The sequence below is a fragment of the Leptopilina heterotoma genome, unplaced genomic scaffold (assembly GCF_015476425.1).
Source record: "Leptopilina heterotoma isolate Lh14 unplaced genomic scaffold, ASM1547642v1 Lhet_220, whole genome shotgun sequence".
Taxonomy (NCBI): Eukaryota; Metazoa; Arthropoda; class Insecta; order Hymenoptera; family Figitidae; genus Leptopilina; species Leptopilina heterotoma.
In genome coordinates this window covers 647,934-671,729 of record NW_025110938.1, presented here as the reverse complement: position 1 = coordinate 671,729, position 23,796 = coordinate 647,934, and the positions used below count along the sequence as shown (strand labels likewise).

General features: G+C 25.1%; 1 protein-coding gene across 16 annotated transcripts in view; it reads right to left on the bottom strand.

Annotated features, from left to right (window-relative positions):
- Nucleotides 1-23,796, bottom strand: part of LOC122502075 (potassium channel subfamily T member 2) — a 234,450-nt gene that overhangs the window by 126,903 nt on the left and 83,751 nt on the right. For 4 of the 16 annotated variants that reach the window (XM_043611939.1, XM_043611953.1, XM_043611954.1 and 1 more), the window contains exon 3: nucleotides 9,644-9,887. The exons of the other annotated variants lie outside the window; for them this stretch is intronic. In XM_043611939.1, the coding sequence (XP_043467874.1) occupies nucleotides 9,644-9,885 (242 nt within the window). In that variant the 5' untranslated portion in view covers nucleotides 9,886-9,887. The remainder of the gene's footprint in view (nucleotides 1-9,643; nucleotides 9,888-23,796) is intronic. 16 annotated transcript variants of the gene reach the window in all.

The following is a 23,796-nucleotide window of genomic DNA, read 5'->3' as shown; positions in this document are numbered from 1 at the left end:
AATTGAAATTAGCAAAATTTTTTTAAAAAAATTGAAATTAGGACAAGAATTTTTTTGACATTTATGAAAATAATTGAACTTTGGAGAAAAATTTTGTTATTTATAAAGATAATTGGGTAAAAGAAGGGGAACAATATTTACAATGCGGAAAATTGCTGAGAAAAAATATCATTTCGATTGAAAATTATCGGCGAATGATTTATTATTTCGAGGTAAGGTCGATGTGAGACCAAGTGACGGACTCATGATAAACCAGAGTTGAAATTATCAGGCTCAATGCGATTAAACGTAATATCGTTGAGACTCCACTTCCGCTGCATTAACTCTCGCAACATAGCAACGAAGCTGAGAGTGTACTCTCAACTCCCTTCGAAGGGATTTCTTCCCCTTAGTTTTCTTTTTCATGCCGTTGACTAAATTATCTTCAACTAAAGTCAATACCTTCAGTCTCAACAATTACATTTCGCGAAAAACCCTTTTTTGCAATAAAATTTTTTCAATTTTAAAAATTCCTTTCTGTCCTTCAAAAAAAAAAAAATTGTTTTGGCCTTTAAAAAAGTCTGTTCTGTCCTTTAATTAAAGGAGTTTTTGTCTTTCAACTAAAGGAATTAATTTGCTTATATTTAACAAAAACTAATAAACATGAGCAAAGTAAAACAATGTGCGAATATTTCAATTCACGAATAATAATGATTTGGGCATTAAATATTCAAAAGAATCGAGAATATTTATTTATGGAAGTTTGTTAATAAATTCTCGATTTGAAAAATAGATTTGTAAATAAAAATCTACTAAACTGTTTCCTTTTTTTATTTCTAGGTATAAAAATATTTTTTTGTCAATATAAATTTAGGAAAATATTTTTTTATTTCGAGAATTAGAGGAAGGAGGGGAAATAGCAGACAGTCCGTGAAACAATGAGAAGACGAAAGTAGAAGTAGAATGAGGGTGTTTGGGGGTGTTTATTAGTTGGCGGTTTCTCCACAACAGGTGTATGGTGGCAGCACATTGATGTTAGGTTTCCTGAAGCACCGACGGTTGGCGTCCCCTGTTTATTTCTATAGATTCAATTTGCTTACGAACCCCCGTTTACCTACAGCTACAAACATCCATTCACTCAACTAAGAATAACAATACATTTAGGCGATTAATCGACAATAGTGAGCTTTAACAGGAGAAACAATAGAAACACAAATAAACTTTACACAGCTATGTTTACACTCCTTATAACTGCAATTCTATTCAACTCAAGTATTAATTATACCCTAACCTGTGTAATTAATTTTTTATCACTATTTCTCAATTTTCTTGTTGTTATTCTTTCAAATAATTTATATATTGTTTGTTAATAGAGTCAATAAACGAAAAATTAGAAACTAATAAAATGAAATAATAATTAAAAGCCAATACACATTGTTAACTATACAATTACACCGAAAAGAAAAAATTCCTTTTTGAAAAAGTTACTCCGAACAAAGCAAAAATATTTTCCCCAATCAATTATGACGTCAATTGAACCATACATCAATGGAATGAAACCTTACATTACCTTACATTTTTAAAATATCATTTTTAATCAAAAATTTCAATTGTTTGGATGTTTGGAATATAACTCGATTTTGCAGGAAAATATTTTTTCTATTCGCAGTTTATAAACACGTGAAAAAGAAATTTGCTAAATAAAGTCAAAAATATTATTGTCGTGTATTTAGTAGAGTTTTTCAAACTCTTTTCAAGCTTGCAATTTGGTTAGAGGAGAACAAAAAGCACCTTGATTTAGGATTGTCAGTGTTGAGTGAAACCATCTGGAAATATAAAATGGAATTCAATCGGGAATATAATGTTCAATAGGTGTATTATTCGTGCCCTCTTCAACTCATGTCTTGTCCCAAATTGAATTTAAAGAGAAACTATATCCTAAGTTCAATAAAATGAAATTGATAATAAATAGCAATAGTTTTCGAAACTTGTTGAACGTTCTCTGTATAAAAAAAAATTAATATTTCTCTTCAGTTCTTCTTTAAATTCAAAAATTTTGTTTGGCAAGGATACTAGACAGAATGCATTTTAAAAATATTATCAAAAAATAACCTGGCGCTAAAACATATTGAATTAAAATTCTATAATTGGTGTAATTAATTCTTTGTAAATTTACAAGCTGCATTAAAAAATTATCAAAAAATAATCTGGCGCATGAAACCTATTAGATAATAATTCTACAATTGGTTTAACTAATTCTTTGTAAATTTACAAACTGCATTAAAAAAATTATCAAAAAATAACCTGGCGTTTAAAACTTATTAAATAATAAGTAGCAACAACTTCTTACTGCCTTTTTTAAAAATAAAATTATCAATTTTAAAAATAATAGAATTTAAAAATTTTCTAGTTTAAATTTTTGTTGAAAACACTAGAAAAATTCAATTTTTGAGAAATTACAAATATGTGTCGAAATTCAATTATTAAAACAAAAAATTCTTATAAAATTCAACTAGGTTCTAAATTTGAAAAAGATTCACGTAAAAATCCCAATTATATTTAATATAAATAACAAAATTTTTCTCCAAAGTTCAATTATTTTCATAAATGTAAAAAAAAATTCTTGTCTTAATTTACAATTATTTTCAAAAATTTTTCTAATTTCAATTATTTTCAATATCTACTATTTTAATAAAATTCCCCAAAAAGAATTCAATTATTTAAAACAAATTTTAATAAAATTGTATGCAAACATTTACATTATTTTCAGAAATAATAAAAATTTCACAGGAATTCAATTATTTTTATAAATAATAAAAATTTTTTAAGGAATACAATTATTTTCTTCTTTTTCTAAAACAAAATAATAATTTTGTTAAGAAAATTGTTATTTATAAAAAATCTGCAAAATTTCAATTTGACAAAACATTTAATTTTACAAAATTTTAGTCTTTTAATGAAAAGAAGTTTAAAAAAATTCTATTTGTTATCACAATTTTGAATTAATTATAAAATCAAAATAATTATAACATAAGTAACAACAATTCGCGCGCTAAAGTGCGCGGCTAACTTTTTTGGTTAAAAGTAGCAATTTTAAAAATGATAGAATTTAAAATTTTGTTATTCAAATTCTTGTTGAAAACACTAAAAAGATACAATTTTGAATAAATTACAAATAATTGCAGAAGTTCAATTATTTTCAAAAGTGATAAAATTCTTCTCATAAAATTCAATTATCTTTGAAATTTAAAAAAAAAAATCTTGTCACAATCCTTAATTATCTTTATAAATAATAAAATTCTTCCCCAGAGTTTAATTATTTTCAAATTAATTTCAAATTCACAAAAATAGTACGCAAACAATTATTTTCGTAAATAATGAAAATTTCTCAGGAATTCAATTATTTACAAAATTTTTTATAAATTGCTTCGCAGTAATTCAATTACTTTATAAATAATAAAATTTTTTCAATTATTTTCATAAAAAATAATTAAAAATTGTAGAAAATAATAATTCATTTGAAATGATGAAAATCATTTTGAAAAAGTTATAATATAAAACAATGATTTTATCACTCGGTCATTTTTTAATTATTATAAAACATGAAGAAATCGATCACTCCGAGTCTTCGACTCGGAGCAATCGCTATCTTCATGTTTTATAAAAATATTTTTATAAGTTATTGAAATTAAACAAATTTGAATTTGAATGTTTTGAAAAATTTTAATTCCTACGGAAAAATAATTATAGAAAAAGGCATATAATAAACAGAATTTATTTGTTAATCATAATTTTTTATATTTTCTAATTTCGATCATTGTTTTATTATAGAGCATGAAAAAATAACTGCATTTTTTCGATCTGGCATGAAAGAACATTATAATTGATTTAATTAACGAGAGTAAAGAAAAACCATATTTAGTAATTAAAACTATTCGAAGAGATTTATAAAAATTAAAATTTGATATTTTTATTATAATTAATATTATTCTGCCGAGTAATGGAGTGGTAAATTGGTTTCATTGTTATTATCAAATTCATTACTCCAAAGAATAATAGTGTGTAAATTGGTTTAATTACTATTGTTTAAAAATTATCAAGGATCCTTTTACAATGAATTTTAGAGTAGATGAATTTAACAAAGCTTCTATTTTAATTTTTAATTTTTTTGTTCAGACATTGAATTTATTTTCAGTATTGAATTAAATTTAAATACTTAAAAATTTTAATGTATTAATATTAAATTAATATAAAGTAAAAATTAGAATTAAGTAAACTGGATAAATAAAATGAATTGATTAATTGTAAAATAATTGAACGGGAATAAAATTTAGAAAAAATATTTCTTTTTCTGATTCTAAAAAAATTGTAAAAATACACTAAATGAGTTGTTTATCACTACATCTATTTCTATCGAGAGAAAAGTAATTTTATATCGAAGTAATTTTATTTTCGGTACCACTACAGTTTCCGAAGTCTGATTTTCATTAAGTTCTCCAACCTAACTATGGGAAAAGTGATTTTTACGGTTTCCGGAAATTTCACGGTAAGAGACTTTCAATGTAGAAAAGTCATATTATCTATAATACGAAATTCAACGACATTTTCCCTGAAAAAAAAGAATGGTTACAATCTGAAACATTCCTCGGGGAATAATAAACGTTCTATTTTCTATTTTTTTTCTTTTTGTTTAAACGAATAAAAGAACAAAAAAATTTTCTTCTCTTGGTCAAAATTAAATTATAGCGTATGGCAAAAGTAAGTCTTAATGAGAGGGAATAAATTTAAGAACTTACTATTCAATGGACGATAAAGTACGTAAATAAAAGTCGGTAGGACGAAGAGTAATGTTTCAATACACAGGGTATTATCCAAACGAGCAAGGAAATGCCATTTCACTTTCACACTTATCCCACAAAATCCGTAAACTTCTTTCTTCTCCCCCAGTAAACGAAAACAAATGACAATCTTACTACGAAATAGGTCTGAGTGAATTCCCATTACTTTTGATTACCGTTAATACTCGAGAATTTAGGCTAAACCTTGCAACTAACTCTCTCTCTCTCTCTCTACCCTAAACTTTTTTTTTCATCTCAAACTATCGTTTCGATATTTAAGCCTCCAATAATGGGTGAAAAAAATCGTTATTTTTTTTTGAAATGGGAAAACGTTTCTTCAAACAATTTTTTTTTTTTTAACAATGAAGTTGGCGTGAAGTAAAAAATAGTTCTTCATTAATAGACTTAAAAGAATTAAATTCTCATTAAAGAAGTAAAGAAATTAACCTAAATAACTTAAAAATAAAATAAAAAAACTCAAGGTAGAGATAAAATTTTTTTCTTTAGTAAAATATTTACATTGAGTTGCAGTGAAATATTCTATTTTAGTACTTTAACAGATAAATCTGTCAGCTTCTGTTACACTCCAGCTTCCTGTCTACTTAAGCACTTTTAAAATATTAATCATTCTTACAATGGTTTAAGCTTTTTTTAAAATGAATTAAATGGAAATTTTATTGAATCAGAATTTTTCGCAGAAATTCTATAAAAAGTAATGCTTCTATCAAGAAGCAATAAAATGAAAAGAAAAAAAAATAAGTGAGAATATTTTTGTTTCAAATTGAGATAAAAAATAAAAGATAAAAAATTTTATAGGTATAAATTCGGATAATTTGGGGACAAAATATATGCTTCAGGGTATATAGTTTTTAGTTTTTGTTTGATAATGTAGTAGATTTAAATGATAAATGTGAACTTATCACACTATAGGTGTAGTGGTAAACTTTAGTAGGTTTGCTGATATCGCACTATCGCAGGGAATCTTAATTTAAAAATTTCTTTGATATCCTTAAGCTTATTTTATTTAGTAGGGTATAGAGCAGATAAAGAGTTATAAAATGGAAGAGATATATTTCTTTTTTTTATTTTATTTTGGTTCTACCGGTGCACTTTCAATGCGGCATGCTGCAGTTGAACTTATACGAATTTTAACTACATATTATACACTTTACAAAGGTACATAGAGACCAGAGTGGTGAAAATAAAGATCATTGTTGGCCCACTGCCAAAAACTTTTTTATTATGGAGCGGAATATTTTTTTATCAAATAAAAAATAACTGCGTATATCGAAACTGTTATGTCATAATATTCGGGAATTAAATACGCTTCGACCTTTTCTTTTCATTAACCAAAGAAGAATTTTTTTCTCTGTTGTCGGGGAAGTCAGGAAATTCAGGGGAAAGTCAGGGAAAGTCGAATTGATCAGGAAAATTAGGGAAAAGTCAGGGATTTTTATTAAAAGCACTGGAAAAAATTAAATTTTCTGAATTTATTAGAAAATTCTGAATTTTTGTGTCTTTTTGTTTGTCTCATAAAAATAATTATGAATTAGAATTATGCCACATATAATTTTAACACAAAACCTTCAACTTTTTCTATTTCTGACAATAATTTAATTATTTTTATAAATAATAACATTCTTCAGAAGAATTCAATTATTTTTGTAAATAGTAAACTTCTTTTCAAAAATTCAATTATTTTAAATACAATTTTGAAAACATTTCATAAATGAATTGAATTTTTTTGAAAATTTTTAACAAAATTTCAATCATTTTCTAAAATTTTCATAAATCCTTCGAAACAATTCAATTATTTTTTTTAAATATTAAAATCGTTGCAAAAATTCAATTATTCTCTGTATTTTAATACAATTTCTTCAATGAATTAAATTATTTTAGAAAATTGTAATAAAATTCTATAAAGAATTTAATTATTTTCTAAAAATTTTTTGAAAATATTTAATAAAATTTCACGAAATAATTAAATTATCTTTATGAATAGTAAAATCGTTGCAAAAATTAAATTATTTTTAATACAATTAAAAAAAAAAATTTCATAAAAGAATTCAATTATATTTTCTAAATTTCTCATAAATCCTTCGAAACAATTCAATTATTTTTTTTAAACAGTAAAAATTCTATTTTTTTTCTTAAATCTTTATAAAATTTTTAAGAAAATTCTTCGCAAGAATTGAATTATTTTTTATAAATGACAAAACTCATTATGTGAATTCAATAATTTTTAATACAATTTTAATAATATTTTTCAAAAAAATTCAATTGTTTTCTAAAATTTTAATGAATAATTCAATTTTTTAAAATGTGTAGTAAAATTTTTTGCAAAAATTCAATTATTTTCTAAAATTTTAATAAATGATTAAATTTTTAAAATTAATAGTAAAATGTTTCTAAAAATTCAATTATTTTATATATTTTTAAATTTAATTATTTTATTATATTTTAATACAATTTTTTTGATGAATTAAATTATTTTATAAGATTGTAATAAAATTCCAAGAATAATTTAATTATTTTCTAAAATTTTTAAAAATTTTGAAATAAAAATAAAAATTTTAAATAAAAATTTAAAAATAATAAAATTCAATAATTAAATGTTTAATTTAAATTATTTGAAAACACGATTATTTTAAAAGCTTAAAAGAAATTTTTCATAAAATTCAATTTCTTTTAAAATTTTTAATTAAAATTATGAAAGATGAAATTCTCGAAAAGAATTTAATTAAGATTTTCAAAAATTATAATAAAATTCTTCGCAAGAATTCAATTATTTTCATAAATAATAAATTTCTTCGAAGAAATTTAATTATTCTCAAATTTTTTAATAAAGATCTTTGCAAGAATTCAATGATTTTCAATACGTTAATTTTAAAATTGAAAATATTTAAAAAGAAAAATGATTAAAAATGTTAGAAAACAAAAAATTAAACGACAACTAACTTTTAACTACGAAGAGATTGAAACAGATTGGAAAAGATTATCGGAATGCAACGATTATTAATATAAAATTTCACAATTTACGAAATTCGCAAATAAATTAATTAGAACATTTTTTTGCGTATTTAATAATTTTTAGAGTAAATCAGAATATTCTTTAGTGTCAGGAAAAAAGTGAAAATTTTTTCTGGAAATCGGGGAAAAAAAGTAAATTTTTTTAACAACCCTGAGAGACATATTATTTAATATATTTTAGAATTCGAAGTAAATTTTTTAGTTTTTAGTTAAAAATGATTTCTATTCACGGAAGTTGGATAAAGTTTCTATCTAACATTGAAAAAAGTATTTTAAGTATGATTTGCACATTCAAAATGATCATACCCATATAGACGTGGCATGAATTATTCAGCAGAGCGTCGACTAATTAATGACATTTTTTCATCGACACTACTTAGTGCTGGTGCAAGAAGCAAGAATCTTCCTATAAACCGCACTTTCGAATATTAAATCATTCTAACCTTGACCGTAAAATAGTCTTGAATTACTTATAAACCACGACTTACAGAAAAAACCGACAAAATCTTCTTCTGCTTAGAATCCCAAACTTTTAAAATTTAAATCCCAAAGAGAGAAATTAAAATTAAATTAAAATTAGTTCCATAGAATTCTATTATTCCAAAAAATACCCTCAATAGTTACATTAAATTATTAATAGTTTAATTAAGTTAAATAAAAATTAAGAATTTTTAAAAATTTTTTTCTAAAATTCTGTTTGACTGGTGAATAAATAAAATAGTTTGATCGAATATACTTGTCAATTTTTTCTATAATAGATACAATGAATTCCACTCCAAAAAATTTGAATAGTATTCCAATATTTCTTTCATGTCTTTACCACCAATTTTTTTTATTTATTTTATCTTGAAATTTTTTTTCTATGCAAGAAGGATGAGAAAACTTATAGATATTCCTAAACAGTGACCCTTCACCTGCTTTCTCATGACCTCTCTGAAACATACAGCAAAGACATTTTTAACTCTAAACTTTTATACTTCGAGACAGACAGAATAAAATATTGTACGCTTTATTATATTCCTCTTTGCGCAATTTATTTATTCATAGTTTTAAAATGAAGAAAAATTACCTCTCCCCACTCTCTAGAATTACAAATTAAAATAAAATTTTCTTAATGTAAATCGATCCTGGGGGAAGAAAATTAAAAAAAAAAGTCAGAAGAAGTCAGAGAAAAGAGTCAGTCAAGTGCATATTTCAAGAAGTTTTTGAATCAGGATAAATTTTACATAGAAAAATTAAAAAAATACTTTAAAAAACTTAAATTAAAATACTTAGAAAAAAATTTAAAATAAAAAAAGAATTTTTTCCAGAAAAGAATCTCACTTCTTTAATTTGTCATTTCTATATTAAAAAACATGGTATTACAGATAAAAGCGTTAATACTTTTTTTCACCCCTTTTTACTTCACCCTTTCCATGGATTCGTATATCAAAACAAGATTCCAGTGGTAGAAAGAAATTTTATGTGATATCGAAATATTGATCGAAAAATATATAACGTGATGTTGAAAAATTCTTTATAGAAAGAGAGGAGATGAAAAAGGATGGAGAGAAAATAAAAATTCTTGAATAGAAAGAAAAGAAGGATAAATACTGAAAACAATGCAGCAAAGGTGAAATTTATTATCAGAACATGTGAAATAGTAAAATAATAAAGTATCCGGACAGAAAAGTTAAAGAAAAATAATTGTAACTATAGACAAGGAAAATTAAATTATTTTCGAAAGAAGAAGAAGAAAAAGAAGAAGAAAAAGAAGATAATGCAAATACATGCATAGTGATGATAGGAGAACTTACCTAGGAATTTGAAAAGCAATTTCGTCAAGGGAATCGCTTGGCTGAAGAGGAGCTCTTTCGAAAAGTTTACTTGGGCCCCGATGTACCCTATTGGAATACTGCATTGACCCAGCAGTGGGTTGGGGTTGGTCCCCGCAATTGGTCCCTCGTTGACCACACTGACCTCCTCGTTTTTGTTTTTTCTTTCGATCCTCCTCCGCCTGACGGCGAAGGTTGTGCAGTCGGAAGAAAAACACCGACATGTCTGCTCGGAAAACGGACATGAACAAGCAAATTCAAAATTTGCTTCTTTCTTTTGAAAATTATCAAATGATTGGAAAATTTCTCTAATCTAATTCACTGAGAAAACATTATACTTCATTCAAATAGAAAAAATAAATTTTAGACTACCAAGAAAGAAAAAACACATTTATTACACCAAAGACAAACTAATATTATTCTGGTCAACACCAATTCACATCTTCTTAAATTAAGTGATTTTAATTGAAATTTTCAATTTTAATTATTAATTTAATTTTTTAATTTTTAATTGAAATTAGTTTGTAAGCTTAATTTCAATATATAGAAAATATCTACTGCTTTGATACAAAAATATTATTTTCTTAATTAATTTTGTTAATTAAAGATATAATTATCTTTAATTTAAACATATTTTCTGTTTTGATTTAAACAAAAAATTATGTTTGATTCAAACTTAAAAGTTGATTATAAATAATTTAAAATCAACAATAACTTATAATTGAATTAAATATATTATTTCTTTAAATAAACCAAAAAATATGTATGAATTAAACTTAAATATGTTTCACTGTATAGCAAAGGTATTTTAAGTTTGATTTAAACAAAATATATTTGAATCAAATAAATCGTTTTCTCAGTGAAACATTTATAGCTTTCTCATGCAGTTGTACATCATTTTCTGTTCGATTTTTTACAGGCTTGCGGTCAAAAATGCTTTAATGTAGCGAATATGATATAAAAAAAATACTCTCTAAATTTACATTAGTAAAAATGTTTACTAATTTGAATTAGTGACTGACTTTTTGCTTTTGAATTAGTAAAATTTACAAATAAATATAGTAATTTCTTCTAATTTATTAGTAAAAATGACTAATTCAATAGCAAAAAGTAAATTAGTAGAAATTACTAGTTATTAGTAAACTTTACTAATTCAGAAGCAAAAAGTCAGTCACTAATTCAAATTAGTAAACATTTTTACTATTTTAAATTTAGAGAGTGCAAATTTGTCAGCCAGAAATAGAGAATAATTTTCAGCAATTAATTTCATGCTCCTGGAAAGTGCGTGCACCGTTTATAATTTAATATTTACAAGTCAAGCATAAAGATGCAGTAGTTTATAGTATTTTTTATGATTACTGAGAGGATCACTGCTCAAACAAAGCGATGAAAATTTCCTAAATGTCGAAATTTGATCCAACCTTCGTAGTACCTAAAAATCTAGTTGCAAATTTAATGGAACATTCTGTAGTTACTAAAATTCCCGCATTCGAAATTTACAGCAAAAGTTCATTGAAGATTGAAAAAAAAAATGTTTATGAAAGTTTGGCTGTATAACTATTCTTTTCTTAAGAAGTAATAATTGTGAAAAGAAAGTTTGTATTTTCTTAGATTCAGTAGTAAAAGCGATTTTTAGTCAGACATTTCATTTCAGTAGCAAATTAAATTTAGCTTAAGTAGTAAAAGTAAATTATAGTCAGACAGGTCAAAAATTTTAATATGCTTAGTTCGAGTATGTTTAGTTTACGTAAATATGATCAATTTAAGTAGTACAAGTCAATTATAGTCAGACAATCTATTTAATATTAATTATAACTATAATTTTATTTTACTTTGTTTTATGTAATTATTTTTAATTTAATAAAAAAATTAAAATTTTTTTTTTTTTTTAATAAAATTTGCTTAATAACTGAACTTTCACTAGTATATTACGTCGATTGATTTTTTCTTTTCGTATTTGCTTCAACAAAATTATGGTAAATAGAGTGTTCCATACTTTGTATTTAATTAGATTCAGTAGTTAATGAGTATTCATCACAATTTTTATTTAATTCCCAATTGTATTTAGTAAATAAGTAGAAAGAGTAAATTATTGTCAGACAGAACGTACAATTTTGTATAATATAACTGCACTTTCAGTAGTATATGTCAATTAGCGTCAGACAGATATTTCAAAAAGTTAAACTTGACTGGCATTTTCACTAGTATGTCAACAATTGGCAGACATATTGTTAAACATTTTTCTAAAGCTACTTTGGGCAGTGCCAGTGAGTTACAATCGAACACAAAGCCTAAAAATTTGTATTTTTTTAAATTCAGTAGTAAAAATGAACTTTTAGTCAGACATTTAATTTTATTTAGAAATAATGTTTAGCTTAAGTAGTAAGAGTTAATTATAGTCATACAAATCTTGAAAAATTGTTTAATAACTTTACCATAATGGTAAAAAATTTGTATTATAATACTTTCAGTAGTGAAAATCAGTTGCAATCAGACAGAGAAGTAAAAAATTGGTATTTTATTAGATGCAGTAGTAAAATCGACTTTTAGTCAGACATTTCATTTAATTTGCAATTATATTTAGTAAATAAGTAGTAAGAGTAAAATATAGTCAGACAGAACTTACAAATTTATATAATAACTGCACTTTTAGTAGTAATTGTCAATTATAGCCAGCCGATACTTAAATATTTGTATAATATCTGCTTTATTAGTAGTACATATCACTTATAGTCAGACAAAAGTTTTAAAAAATTAAAAATGAATGTTTTTCGGTAGTATATATCAATTACTGTCAGTCACATTGTTGAATATTTTCATAATAATATTTTAAGTAGTAAAAGTGTGTTGTAGTCAGACAGAGTATTAAAAATTTTTTATGTTATCAGAATCAGTAGTTAAAGAGTTTATTAACTAGACTTTAAGTAGTACATGTCAATGTTAGTCAGACACATGTTTCAAAAAGTTTAAATGTCTCGTTTGTAAGTAGTATATAGCCATTATTGTCAGACATATTGTTAAAAAATAACTTATTATTTTAGAAGAAGTAGTAATTTTTAGCATAAGTAGTAATAATTTAACTAGTAAAAGTGAGGTGTAGTCGTACATAACTTAAAAATTTGTATATTAATTGCAATGTCAGTAGTAAATAATAAATATTAATAAAAATAAAAAATAATTTTTAAATAAAAATGACTGTTTTTTTAGTAGTACGTATCAATATTTTGTTTAGTATAAGTAGTAAGAGTCAATTTTAGTCCGTTATTTGCAAATGTTTAGTAAATAAGTAGTGAGAGTAAATTATAATCAGACAGAATGTAAAAGAAAAAAGTTAGTCAGACATTTAATTTAATTTTCAGATGTTTAGTAAATAAGTAGTGAGAGTAAATTATAGTCAGACAGAATGTAAACATAATATAAAACGACTTTCAGTAGTGATTGTCAGTTGTAGTCGGACAAATCTTAAAAATTTTTATACAAGTTATTTCAGAAGTACAAGTAAATTATAGGCAGACAGACAGATCTTTAAAACTAGTGAATAAATTTTATTTTCATTAGTACATATCAATGACATACTGTACTGTCATCATGGATAGACTTTTTTTTATAACACCACGTTCTCCAAAAATCGTAATTCATTCTAATCGTTGACAATTTAGACCCCTGCTTCCTTAAAGCTCTTTAGCCGAAGATTGTTCCCACCCTAGGACCCTAGGACAGTAATATAAATATCCACCTTAAATCTAGGTCTTATCCTTAAATCTGGAAAATCTCAAGACCAATAGAAGGGACTTTAGGATTCGCTAAAGGACGATTCGGTCAGTTTGATAGTCAACTCTCTGAATAAATTAGATATAATGGATGATAGTTCGTGTATTGCGCTCTGCTTTACGATCTCCTGAGTTCGGCACCTTTAAGTACGGTCAGTAATTAGATAAGTGACCCAGCATCTGCTATCCAGTAGTGTCCTAATGTTTTCATACTACCATCAAGATATGTCAAACTGGAGGTTTCATGTCGAAGTACAATGATGCGCACTATCGATTAATTGTCCAGCACACACCACTGGAACTCGTCTGTCGATAAACCGATTCAACTCATGAGAGGTTATCTCCATTTCTCTCATTTCCTTTGGGAAGAAAAGGCCAACGCAGAATGTAAAAAAATATTTTAAGGTCAATTGACGTCTTCTGTCAGTAAAAAATAATATAATATCAAATTTTCACTGACAGAGGGAATTTAAAATTTTGTTTACGATCTGCACTTTCAGTAGTGTTGGTCAATCATAGTCTACTGTTAAAAATGTGTACAATAGTATTTTAAGTAGTTAAAGTCTGTAACAATCAGACAAGGTTGCCAATAGTTTGTATTTTATCAGATTCAGTAGTAAAATCGAGTTTATGTCAGACATTTAATTAAAATTCCAATTATATTTAGTAAATAAGTAGTATGAGTAAATTATAGTCAGACATAACCTATAAATTTGTATAACTGCAGTTTTAGTAGTAAAAGTCAAGAACAGTCAGACTATAATACTAAAAAATAATTTGCTTTTGTCTTTTAAATAATTTGCTCTTGTCATTTGTCTTAAAATGTAAAACACAAAAAAGAAAGATTTAAATCTTTCCACTTTTTTTTGTGTCTTAAATTTTAAATCTAACGGAGAAAATTGTTGATTTGAAATTGAGTGTAAAGTTGTAATGAAATTGAGACAAGTCATTGATCAAGAAAATCTCTTTATTGCGACGAGTGGAGGAGCAGACGAACAACATTCATCTTTAAACTTTTCCGATTTCGTGCTCATTTTAGTCTCGAGTCGTAAAAGTTCAACTTTGACTTTCACCAATCTATCTGGAAGGACGTGATTGTAAGTGGTCAGAGAAAAGTCGAGAAATGAAGAACAGACGTGGTTTCTAAACTATCAGCAAAGAGAGAGATGAGAGGAGGGACAAAGTAAAAGCAGAACGAGAGATGGAGACTTGCTTCCAAGTTCCTAGGGTTCAGGTATCAAGGGATGAAGTTCATTTAGAAGATTAATTGGACCAGATTGGATGGTGCAAATCAAACTGTGAAAATTAAATTTCATAACAATCTTGAGAAAATTGATAAGAATTTTCTTTTTTTAAAAACCATTCGATTAAAAAATGAATCAATTCTACTGTTTTTTGATTGAAAAACAATTTTAGAATCAAAAGTCATTCTCTAGACGAATCTCGAATCAGATCTGATTCGAAAATATTTCGAAAGTAGATTATTTTCCCCGAAGTGTTTATTCTTCTCTTATAATTAAATTTTTTACGATTTTTCACAATTTTTCTCAATTATTTTTCAAAACAATTTTTTCTTCCTTTTTCACATCAAAAACTAATAATATACAAATATATAAATCACAAAAATTCGTCGGGTAAAATCCTTGGAGAGCAATGTCAGGCTATCTTAAAAGTAGACTCATTTTGACTCTCTTCTTCTTCTTCTTCTTCTTCTTCTTCTTTTTCTTTCCTTTTTTTAGCCATTTCCTTTATTACAAACTCCCGAGGATTTATAAACCAAGCAACTTTCTCCCACTTATCACAAGTGTTCTTTAATAAAGAAATTTTTCACTTACTTTTTTCGATACAGAAAACAAGTCAACGTCATGTACAGTGAAGGTAAATCTTAATTAACTTCTCCTAAACGTCAAATACGTGGGTTAAAAAAAATTCCCCAACAATTATAAAATAAAGGAAGTTTTATTTTTTAATTTAAAAAAAAATTTTATTTAAATAAATTGTGAGAGCAGAATAAAAATGATTGTCTGCTCTAGTTTCTGTCTTGTAAAAGTTGATGTTCGATATATAAAGGAATGATCCATCAAAACTTGTAAATCCATTTTCTTACATTTTATTATTATTGTAGTTTTATTCGGGTCAAAATATTTCACATTAAACAATAAATATTTTTACTCTTATTCATTTTAAAAGTAATGCTTTGAAAATAATTTTAAAAGCAATATTTTAAAAATAATTTTAAAAGCAATATTTTTCAAATTATTTGAAAAATAATATTTTAAAAATAATTTTAAAAGCAATATTTTTCAAATTATTTGAAAAATAATATTTTAAAAATAATTTGAAAAATAATATTTTGAAAATAATTTGAAAAATAATATTTTGAAAATAATTTGAAAAATAATATTTTGAAAATAATTTGAAAAATAATATTTTGAAAATAATTTGAAAAATAATATTTTGAATATAATTTTGAAAAAATTGTTTAAAAATTGCTAAGAATTGTTAAAAATTTTCCACTCTCGAACGATTGAGAACCTAGAAAATAAATAATAATTTCCGTCTTCAATATACTTAATGTTACTAAAGTGGAGGAATGGAATTTATAAAACGGTACAACTCTCTTTTCCCATCATGCACGAAGTACTTTTCTTGAAAAATCTCTGAAATTATGTCAAGTATATTATTTTTGCCTCTTACTTTAAAGAAACAAATTATATTACAAACAGTTTAACAAAGTAACTCAAATAACGACAGACTTAAAAGTTTATTTCAATTTTTAACCATTTTTTTTTACTTCTTTTAGTTCTTACTTTCAGTTTTTACTTTTAGTTCTTACATTTAGTTTTTATTTTTTATTTACTCTTTCCTTTTTCTTTCTTTTTCTCTTCACCTTTTTTCGAACTTTCTTTTTTTTACAAAATCGAACTATACTCCTTTTTAAGTTTTGTTGCTTTTTTACCAAATTATTTTTCCTTTTATTGTGCAAAAAAGAAATGTTACGATATCAAAAAAATTTTTTTTTCCCGATAAAATTTTTCTTTTTTGTGTAAAAAAGCATGCAGTGCAAATTGTAGCGAGCAATTTGTTATGTTACCCCTTATGATATCAAAGGTGCCAACTATAAAATGCTTCTTTCTATAGCTAAGTTTTCTCCAGAGACCAACGCAATTTTTCAAGAAAATGATCATTCCAAAGTTGGCTTTTGAGAGCTTTCTTTGGAAATCTTATGAAACTGTGTCAATGGCCATTGTTGCAGAAAAATTCGTTTTTGAGAAAAATTTTACTTTTTCTTTATATTTATTATATTTTCTAATGCAATGCTTTTTTTGCGGTGATAATACACTTATATTTGTATAACATTGAATTTAATTACAAAAACAAAAAATATTTCAAAGATAACTAGAGGGAAAATTAGTAGTAAAAGCGACTTTTTGGTCAGACATCTAAAAATCTGCTTACTATCTTTTATCCCCACTCTATATTTTTATTGCAATTCCCAAACACAGTTTTCTCGAAAGTATCAAATTGATACTAAATTGCTGCCAAAAATTTGGGTCAATTTTTTATTCTATCCACATTTTTGGTATCAATTCATTGCAGTTTGATACTTTCAAGTTAACAATGTAGTTACCACCAGACGTTCGATTTGGCGTTGTTTTTTGTTGACAGAGGGTTAATTTAATTCGCGTGTATTTTAAGCTGAAGTGGTAAAGGTCAATAATAGTCAGACAGAATTTAAAAATTTGTATACGATCTACACTTTGAGTAGTATTGGTCAATCATAGTCAGCCATCGACAATATCTGACAGTATTCGAAGTCAAAAGCAGTCATTAAAAATAATTGCTTTTTCAGTACTATATGTCAATAACAATCAGTGTTTTGTTAAATATTTTCGTAATAATAATTTAAGTAGTAAAAGTGTGTTGTAGTCAGCCAGATTATTGAAAAAAATTATGTTATTAGATTCAGTAGTTAAAACCACTATTAACTAGACTTTAAGTAGTACATATCAATGTTAGTCAGACATATATTTCAAAAAGTTTGAATATCTAGTTTATCAGTAGTACGTATCAATTATAGTCAGACAAAAGGTTTAAAAAAAATTAAAAGTAACCTTTTTTCAGTTGTATATATCAATTTGTCAGGCGTATTTTAAAATATTTTCATAATAATATTTTAATTAGTGAAAATGTGTTGCAGTCAGACAGAGTATTTAAAAATTTTTTATTTTATTAGATTTAGTAGTTGAAAATACTATTAGGTAAATATTTCATTTATTTTAGAATTATGTTTAGTTTAAGTAGTGAATGTCAATTATAGTCAGTCATTTCATTACATTTTCTATTATATTTAGTAAATAAGTAGTACGAATAAATTATAGTCAGACAGAACTTATAAATTTGTATAATAATACTTTCAGTAGTAAAAATCAGTCGCAGTCAGAGAGGTGTATTTGAAAAATTTGTATTTTATTCAATTCAGTAGTAAAATGGAGTTTTATTCAGGCATTTAATTAAATTTTCAATTATATTTAGTAAATAAGTAGTAAGAACAAATTATAGTCAGAAAGAATTTGAGAAATTGTATAATATCTGCATTTTTAGTGGTAAATGTCAATTATAGTCAGACAGATATTTAAAAAAGTTAAAAATGACTGTTTCAGTAGTATAGATCATTTTCTGTCGGACATATCGTTAAAAGTTCGTATTATCATAATTTGAGTAGTGAGAGTACTGGCAGACAAAATTTATTTAATCAGTAGTAAAAGTGACTTTAGGTCAGACTGTTAATTTACAAAGCTTGTAATTTTCACTCAAATAGTAAATATTAATTATAGTCAGACAGAACATTAGGAAAAAAATTATTAATTTCCCCTAGAGCTCTCTCTTAATCTTTCTCTTAATCTGACTTCGTAAAATTTTACCCGCTCACTAATTAATATTTCGCTTCTGAATATCTCAATTAATAATAGATCTTCATTAATAATAATAACGAAATAATTTTTGTTTCGTTTGTTTCGAAATTGTGTATTTATTTCAATCGTATTTGTCTGGTTTGAAAATTTAATTTCGTTAAAATTAAGAGAATAGAATAGAAATACGATTAAAGAATAATAATAATGTTATTATTATTATTATATTATTATTATAATAAATTTCCAGAAATTTTCATCTAAAATTAATCAAAGTTTCAAATAAAAGGAAAACTTTTGAAAAAGTCCCTTCTAATCATTGATGACGTTAAAAATTGAAGCTCTTAGTGTTTGAAAGAAAGTTAGAGAATCGGGGAGTTAAATATTGGCTCCTGAACGTGACCTGAGGTCATATCTGGGAACGAGGTCACTCGTCAAGTCTGATTTAATTATAAGTCTCGATAATAGGGAATGAAAAGCGTTGATTGTTGACCACTAAGTTGAAGGGTGTGCAGTTTCCTATTTAGTTTTGTCTCTAATATACAGGGAGAAAATTGTCCACCAAAACATTACTCTGAACAATTCTTCATTCCCTTCAATTTATATATATCCAGGCACATCTAACTCACACGACTGAGGGTTTATTTTCAATATATATATACACACACTATATTGCAACTAACTTCGTTGACGAAGTAATTACTCTGACAAAATCGAAGGAGAATCTCTCTAGCTGTTTCTCTCCATCATCTCTCTCATCATGTGGAATAAATATGTTAGAGGACATATCTCATGAGTAATGTGTGATTTCAACCCAATAAATGGGCAATTAGTGAGCAAAATAAAACATATACACCTTATATACCTTAAAATAATCTTTATTATTTATTATCTCTTTATTACTTCTTTATTATTTATCTATTTCACAATTTTTCTTAGAATTAATTAAATAAATCTATACCTTTATATTTGAATTGAACAAAAATTCCAAGGGGCAATTTTTTATTTTCCTTTATCAAAGATTTTTATTATTCAATATATATTTTAGACCCGATGAATAGAAATACGTTTTTTTTTCTTCCCTAACAAAATAAACCAGGTTTTAAATTAATTCTCTTTTCATTTCATATTTTTTTTTGCATTTTATATTAAACATAAAATGAGAGATAAAATTATAAAAGAAATACGGATTACGAATGTTCCCAGCAAATTATAAAGGATTGAAATGTTATTTAAGAGATTATACGGAGATTACATGTTTCATAATGGATGAAAAGAGTTTCATGGGTTTCAAAGCTAATTAAGAAATCAAAAGGAATTGTTACCATGATCTGTACCAGATTATATATTGTATAGTATAGTACCATATCATATATAAATAAACAATTTATTAAAGCGATTCAAATTAATTGAAAATTATCTCGTTAGAATTAATATAAGCATTTATTTTCTGATAAATGTATATATCAAACGGAACGTGATAAATTTGAGAATTATTTTCTAATTAATTATTAGTTTTGTAGTTTTGATTATTATTAGTATATAATATAATAACATGTGAATAATACAATATAATATTAATATTATAATTATTTTGTTATTATTATTACTAATATTATTACAATTTTTATTATTATTATTATTATTACTATTATTATTATTTTTATTATTTTTCTATAGAATAGAGTCTTTGAATTGTATTAAAACGAATTGTTATTTCATTTTGTGATTGTTTAAATAGAATTATTATAAATGGAGTGCTCAAAAGTTTGTATTTAATAAGATTCAGTAGTAAAAGAGATATTTTGTCATACATTTGACTTAACTGGAAATTATATTAAACTTAAGTAATAAGGAAAATTGTAGTCAAACAATAGTTACAGATTTCAATAATAACTGCATTTTCAGTAGTATATGTCAATTAGTGTCAGACAGAGGTTTCAAAAGGTTAAAAACGACTGCATTTTCAGTAGTATGTCAACAATTGTCAGACATATTGTTAAACATTTTTCTAAAACAACTTTGGGCAGTGCCAGTGAGTTACAATCGAACACAAAGCCCAAAAATTTCTATTTTATTAAATTCAGTAGTAAAAATTAACTTTCAGTCAGTCATTTAATTTTATTTAGAAATAATGTTTAGCTTAAGTAGTAAGAGTTAATTATAGTCATACAAAACTTGAAAAATTGTTTAATAACTTTACCATAATGGTAAAAAATTTGTATTATAATACTTTCAGTAGTGAAAATCAGTTACAGTCAGACAGCGTATTAAAAAATTGGTATTTTATTAGATTCAGTAGTAAAATTGACTTTTAGTCGGACATTTCATTTAATTTACAATTATATTTAGTAAATAAGTAGTAAGAGTAAAATATAGTCAGACAGAACTTATAAATTTATATAATAACTGGACGTTCAGTAGTAAATGTCAATTATAGTCAGCCAATACTTAAATATTTGTATAATATCTGCTTTATTAGTAGTACATATCAATTATAGTCAGACAAAAGTTTTAAAAAATTAAAAATGAATGTTTTTCGGTAGTATATATCAATTACTGTCAGTCATATTGTTGAATATTTTCATAGTAATATTTTAAGTAGTAAAAGTGTGTTGTAGTCAGACAGAGTATTAAAAATTTGTCATGTTATCAGAATCAGTAGTTGAAGAGACTATTAACTAGACTTTCAGTAGTACATGTCAATGTTAGTCAGACACATGTTTCAAAAAGTTTGAATGTCTCCTTTTTAAGTAGTATATATCAATTATTGGCAGACATATTGTTAAAAAATAACTTTTTCAGCAGTACGTATCAATATTTTGTCATTCACATTGTTCAAAATTTGTATAACAATACTTTAAGTAGTAAAATTTTAGTTCAAGTAGTAAGAATCAATTTTTGTCAGCCATAAATTAATTACTTGTGCAATAACAGTAGTATGTATCAAGTATAGTCAGACAAAGGTACTATCAGCCAGAGTGGTAGAAATTTGCATAAAACTACTTTCAGTAGTGAAAATCAGTTGCAGTCAGACAGTGTATTAAAAAATTGGTTTTTTATTAGATTCAGTAGTAAAATCGACTTTTAGTCAGACATTTCATTTTATTCGAAAATATATGGGGCTAGAGTAGTAATAGCTAAATTATAGTCAAACAGGACTTAAAAATTAAATTAATATAATAATTGCACTTTCAGTAGTAAATGTCAATTATAGTCAGACATAACTTGAGAAATTGTATAATAACTGCACCTTTAGTAGTAACTGTCATTTATTGTCAGACATGTTTTAAAAATTTGTATAATAATAGTTTAAGTAGTAAAAGTGTGTTGTAGTCAGACAAAGTATTAAAAAATATTTCTGTTTTCAGAATCAGTAGTTAAAGAGACTATTAACTAAATTTTCAGTAGTATATGTCAATGTTAGTCAGACATATATGTATATTTCAAAAAGTTTAAATTGTCTCGTTTTTAAGTAGTAAATATCAATTATTTGTCAGACATATTGTTAAAAAATATTTCATTACAAAAATTTATTATTTTATAGCATAAGTAGTAATTTTCAGCAGATGTAGAAATATTAATAAAAAATTATAACATTTAGAATAAGTTGAAGTAGAAAATTCTCTCAAATAACAATGGCCAGAAAAATTTTTCTAGTTATGAGTTTTATAACTTTAGAAGCGTAAGGGACATTAAACTTTTGAAATATTCACGAAATCGTTTCTTTTCTCTCTAGAGGGCAGTGACAAAGTTGTGAGTCGTTGCGAGAGTGTCTCGAGACAACACAACGTATTGTTGTGACACTGAACTTTTGAATCACGATGGCAGCATCTCTGCTAATTTCATGAACGAAGCCATTAACATTCCCTTGTTTCAAAATTGTCGGGGCAAATTCTCTTAGAGGCCTCTTATGGATACTCAGAAAATTAGTAAAATGCATTTAAGAAAGTACGCGTCCAGTAAATGGAACTCTTGTTTCACGAAAATATTATTTCAAGAGAAATATTTCATTTTTCTTTAAATCTCGATTTTAAATATTTGTATATTTTATATTAATTTTGTTTTCATTTTGTATCCATTTTTTTAAAATTTTGTTTCAATTTTGATTTAACTCTATATTTTCAATGCTTTTTTTTAAACTAAAAATCAAATGTAATTAATACTAAAAGAAGTTATTTTCTCTCTGTTTATAATTAATAAAAAAAAAAAAAAAACGTTGGGAAATTTTATTGGAACATTTATATTTTATAATCCATTTATGATCGAGTTATATTATTGTGTAACGAAAAACTGTTTGAAAATTTAATAACATTTTATTATATGTAATAAGTAGAGTATGATTGAATAATATTAAATATGATAATTAATTTGAATATAAAAATATTTAATGGCGCAAATATTGTGCTTTCCTATATTCATAAATTTTGTAAACATTGTTTTTAATTAACTTGAAAATTGTTATGTGTTGTACGCATTCATTTGAAACCCAAGACATCTAAATGATACGAAACTTTATGTTTATAGGCTCATTTCGCTCTAACGAAGGGTCTACTTTAGAGAATAAATTGCTAGTCTTAAATCCACACGAGTCTTCTAAAACTTGATTAGGAAAATTACAAGGCCTAGAAGGAGAGAGAGAGAGACGGAGAGAAAATGATTAATTATGAGCTTTCGGTTACATGACAGTTTTATCGAGATTATTTCGTAAATCAAAATTAGACAAAAAGAAAAAATTTGTAATCCCTTCCATACAATTTTAAATCGAGAAATTTAAATTTTCTTGTAAACTTTGTAATTTTCCTTTTTTTTTTTATTTTGTATTTTTTCAAAGTTTGGTATGTTTAGAATTTTTTTTTTCAAAAAAATAGTTGTTTGTTACTTGTATAAATTTTTTTGTGTTTCTTGCGATATGTTTTACGTGTGTGTGGGGGTCGATGACAAATAGCAGAAGCAACAGAAATAAAGGGCTCATCGTTTCAACTCTAATACCCTTGGGTTTTATTGAGAAAATTAAGTATTAGGTTTACTCCTTTTTTACCCATGAAACAATACAACAAAAACAAGAACAAAAAAAGAGGGCAATAGTTACTTTAAGATTACCTTCAAAAAACAAGTCACGTACTAAAGTCTAAAGCTGTTTGAAATTAAAGTTTTTTTCAGTCACCTTTATTTTATACCATCCTTCAAATAAATTCTTCCACTTAAACTTAACAAAGACGCTTTTTAATTAATTGTAAATTTATAATTTTTTACATTTATAATAGAAGAATAATTTTTTTTATGTAGCAAAATTTATAAATTATTATTGTAATTTTCTGACTTTTTCACTCGATAGTGTTATTTATTATTGTCAAGAAAAAAATGAAAATATTTTTAGTAACTAAGTAGTAAAAGTCAGTTTTAATCAGACGTAGAACTAAAAAATTAAAATTTTTAAAAATTTAAAGAT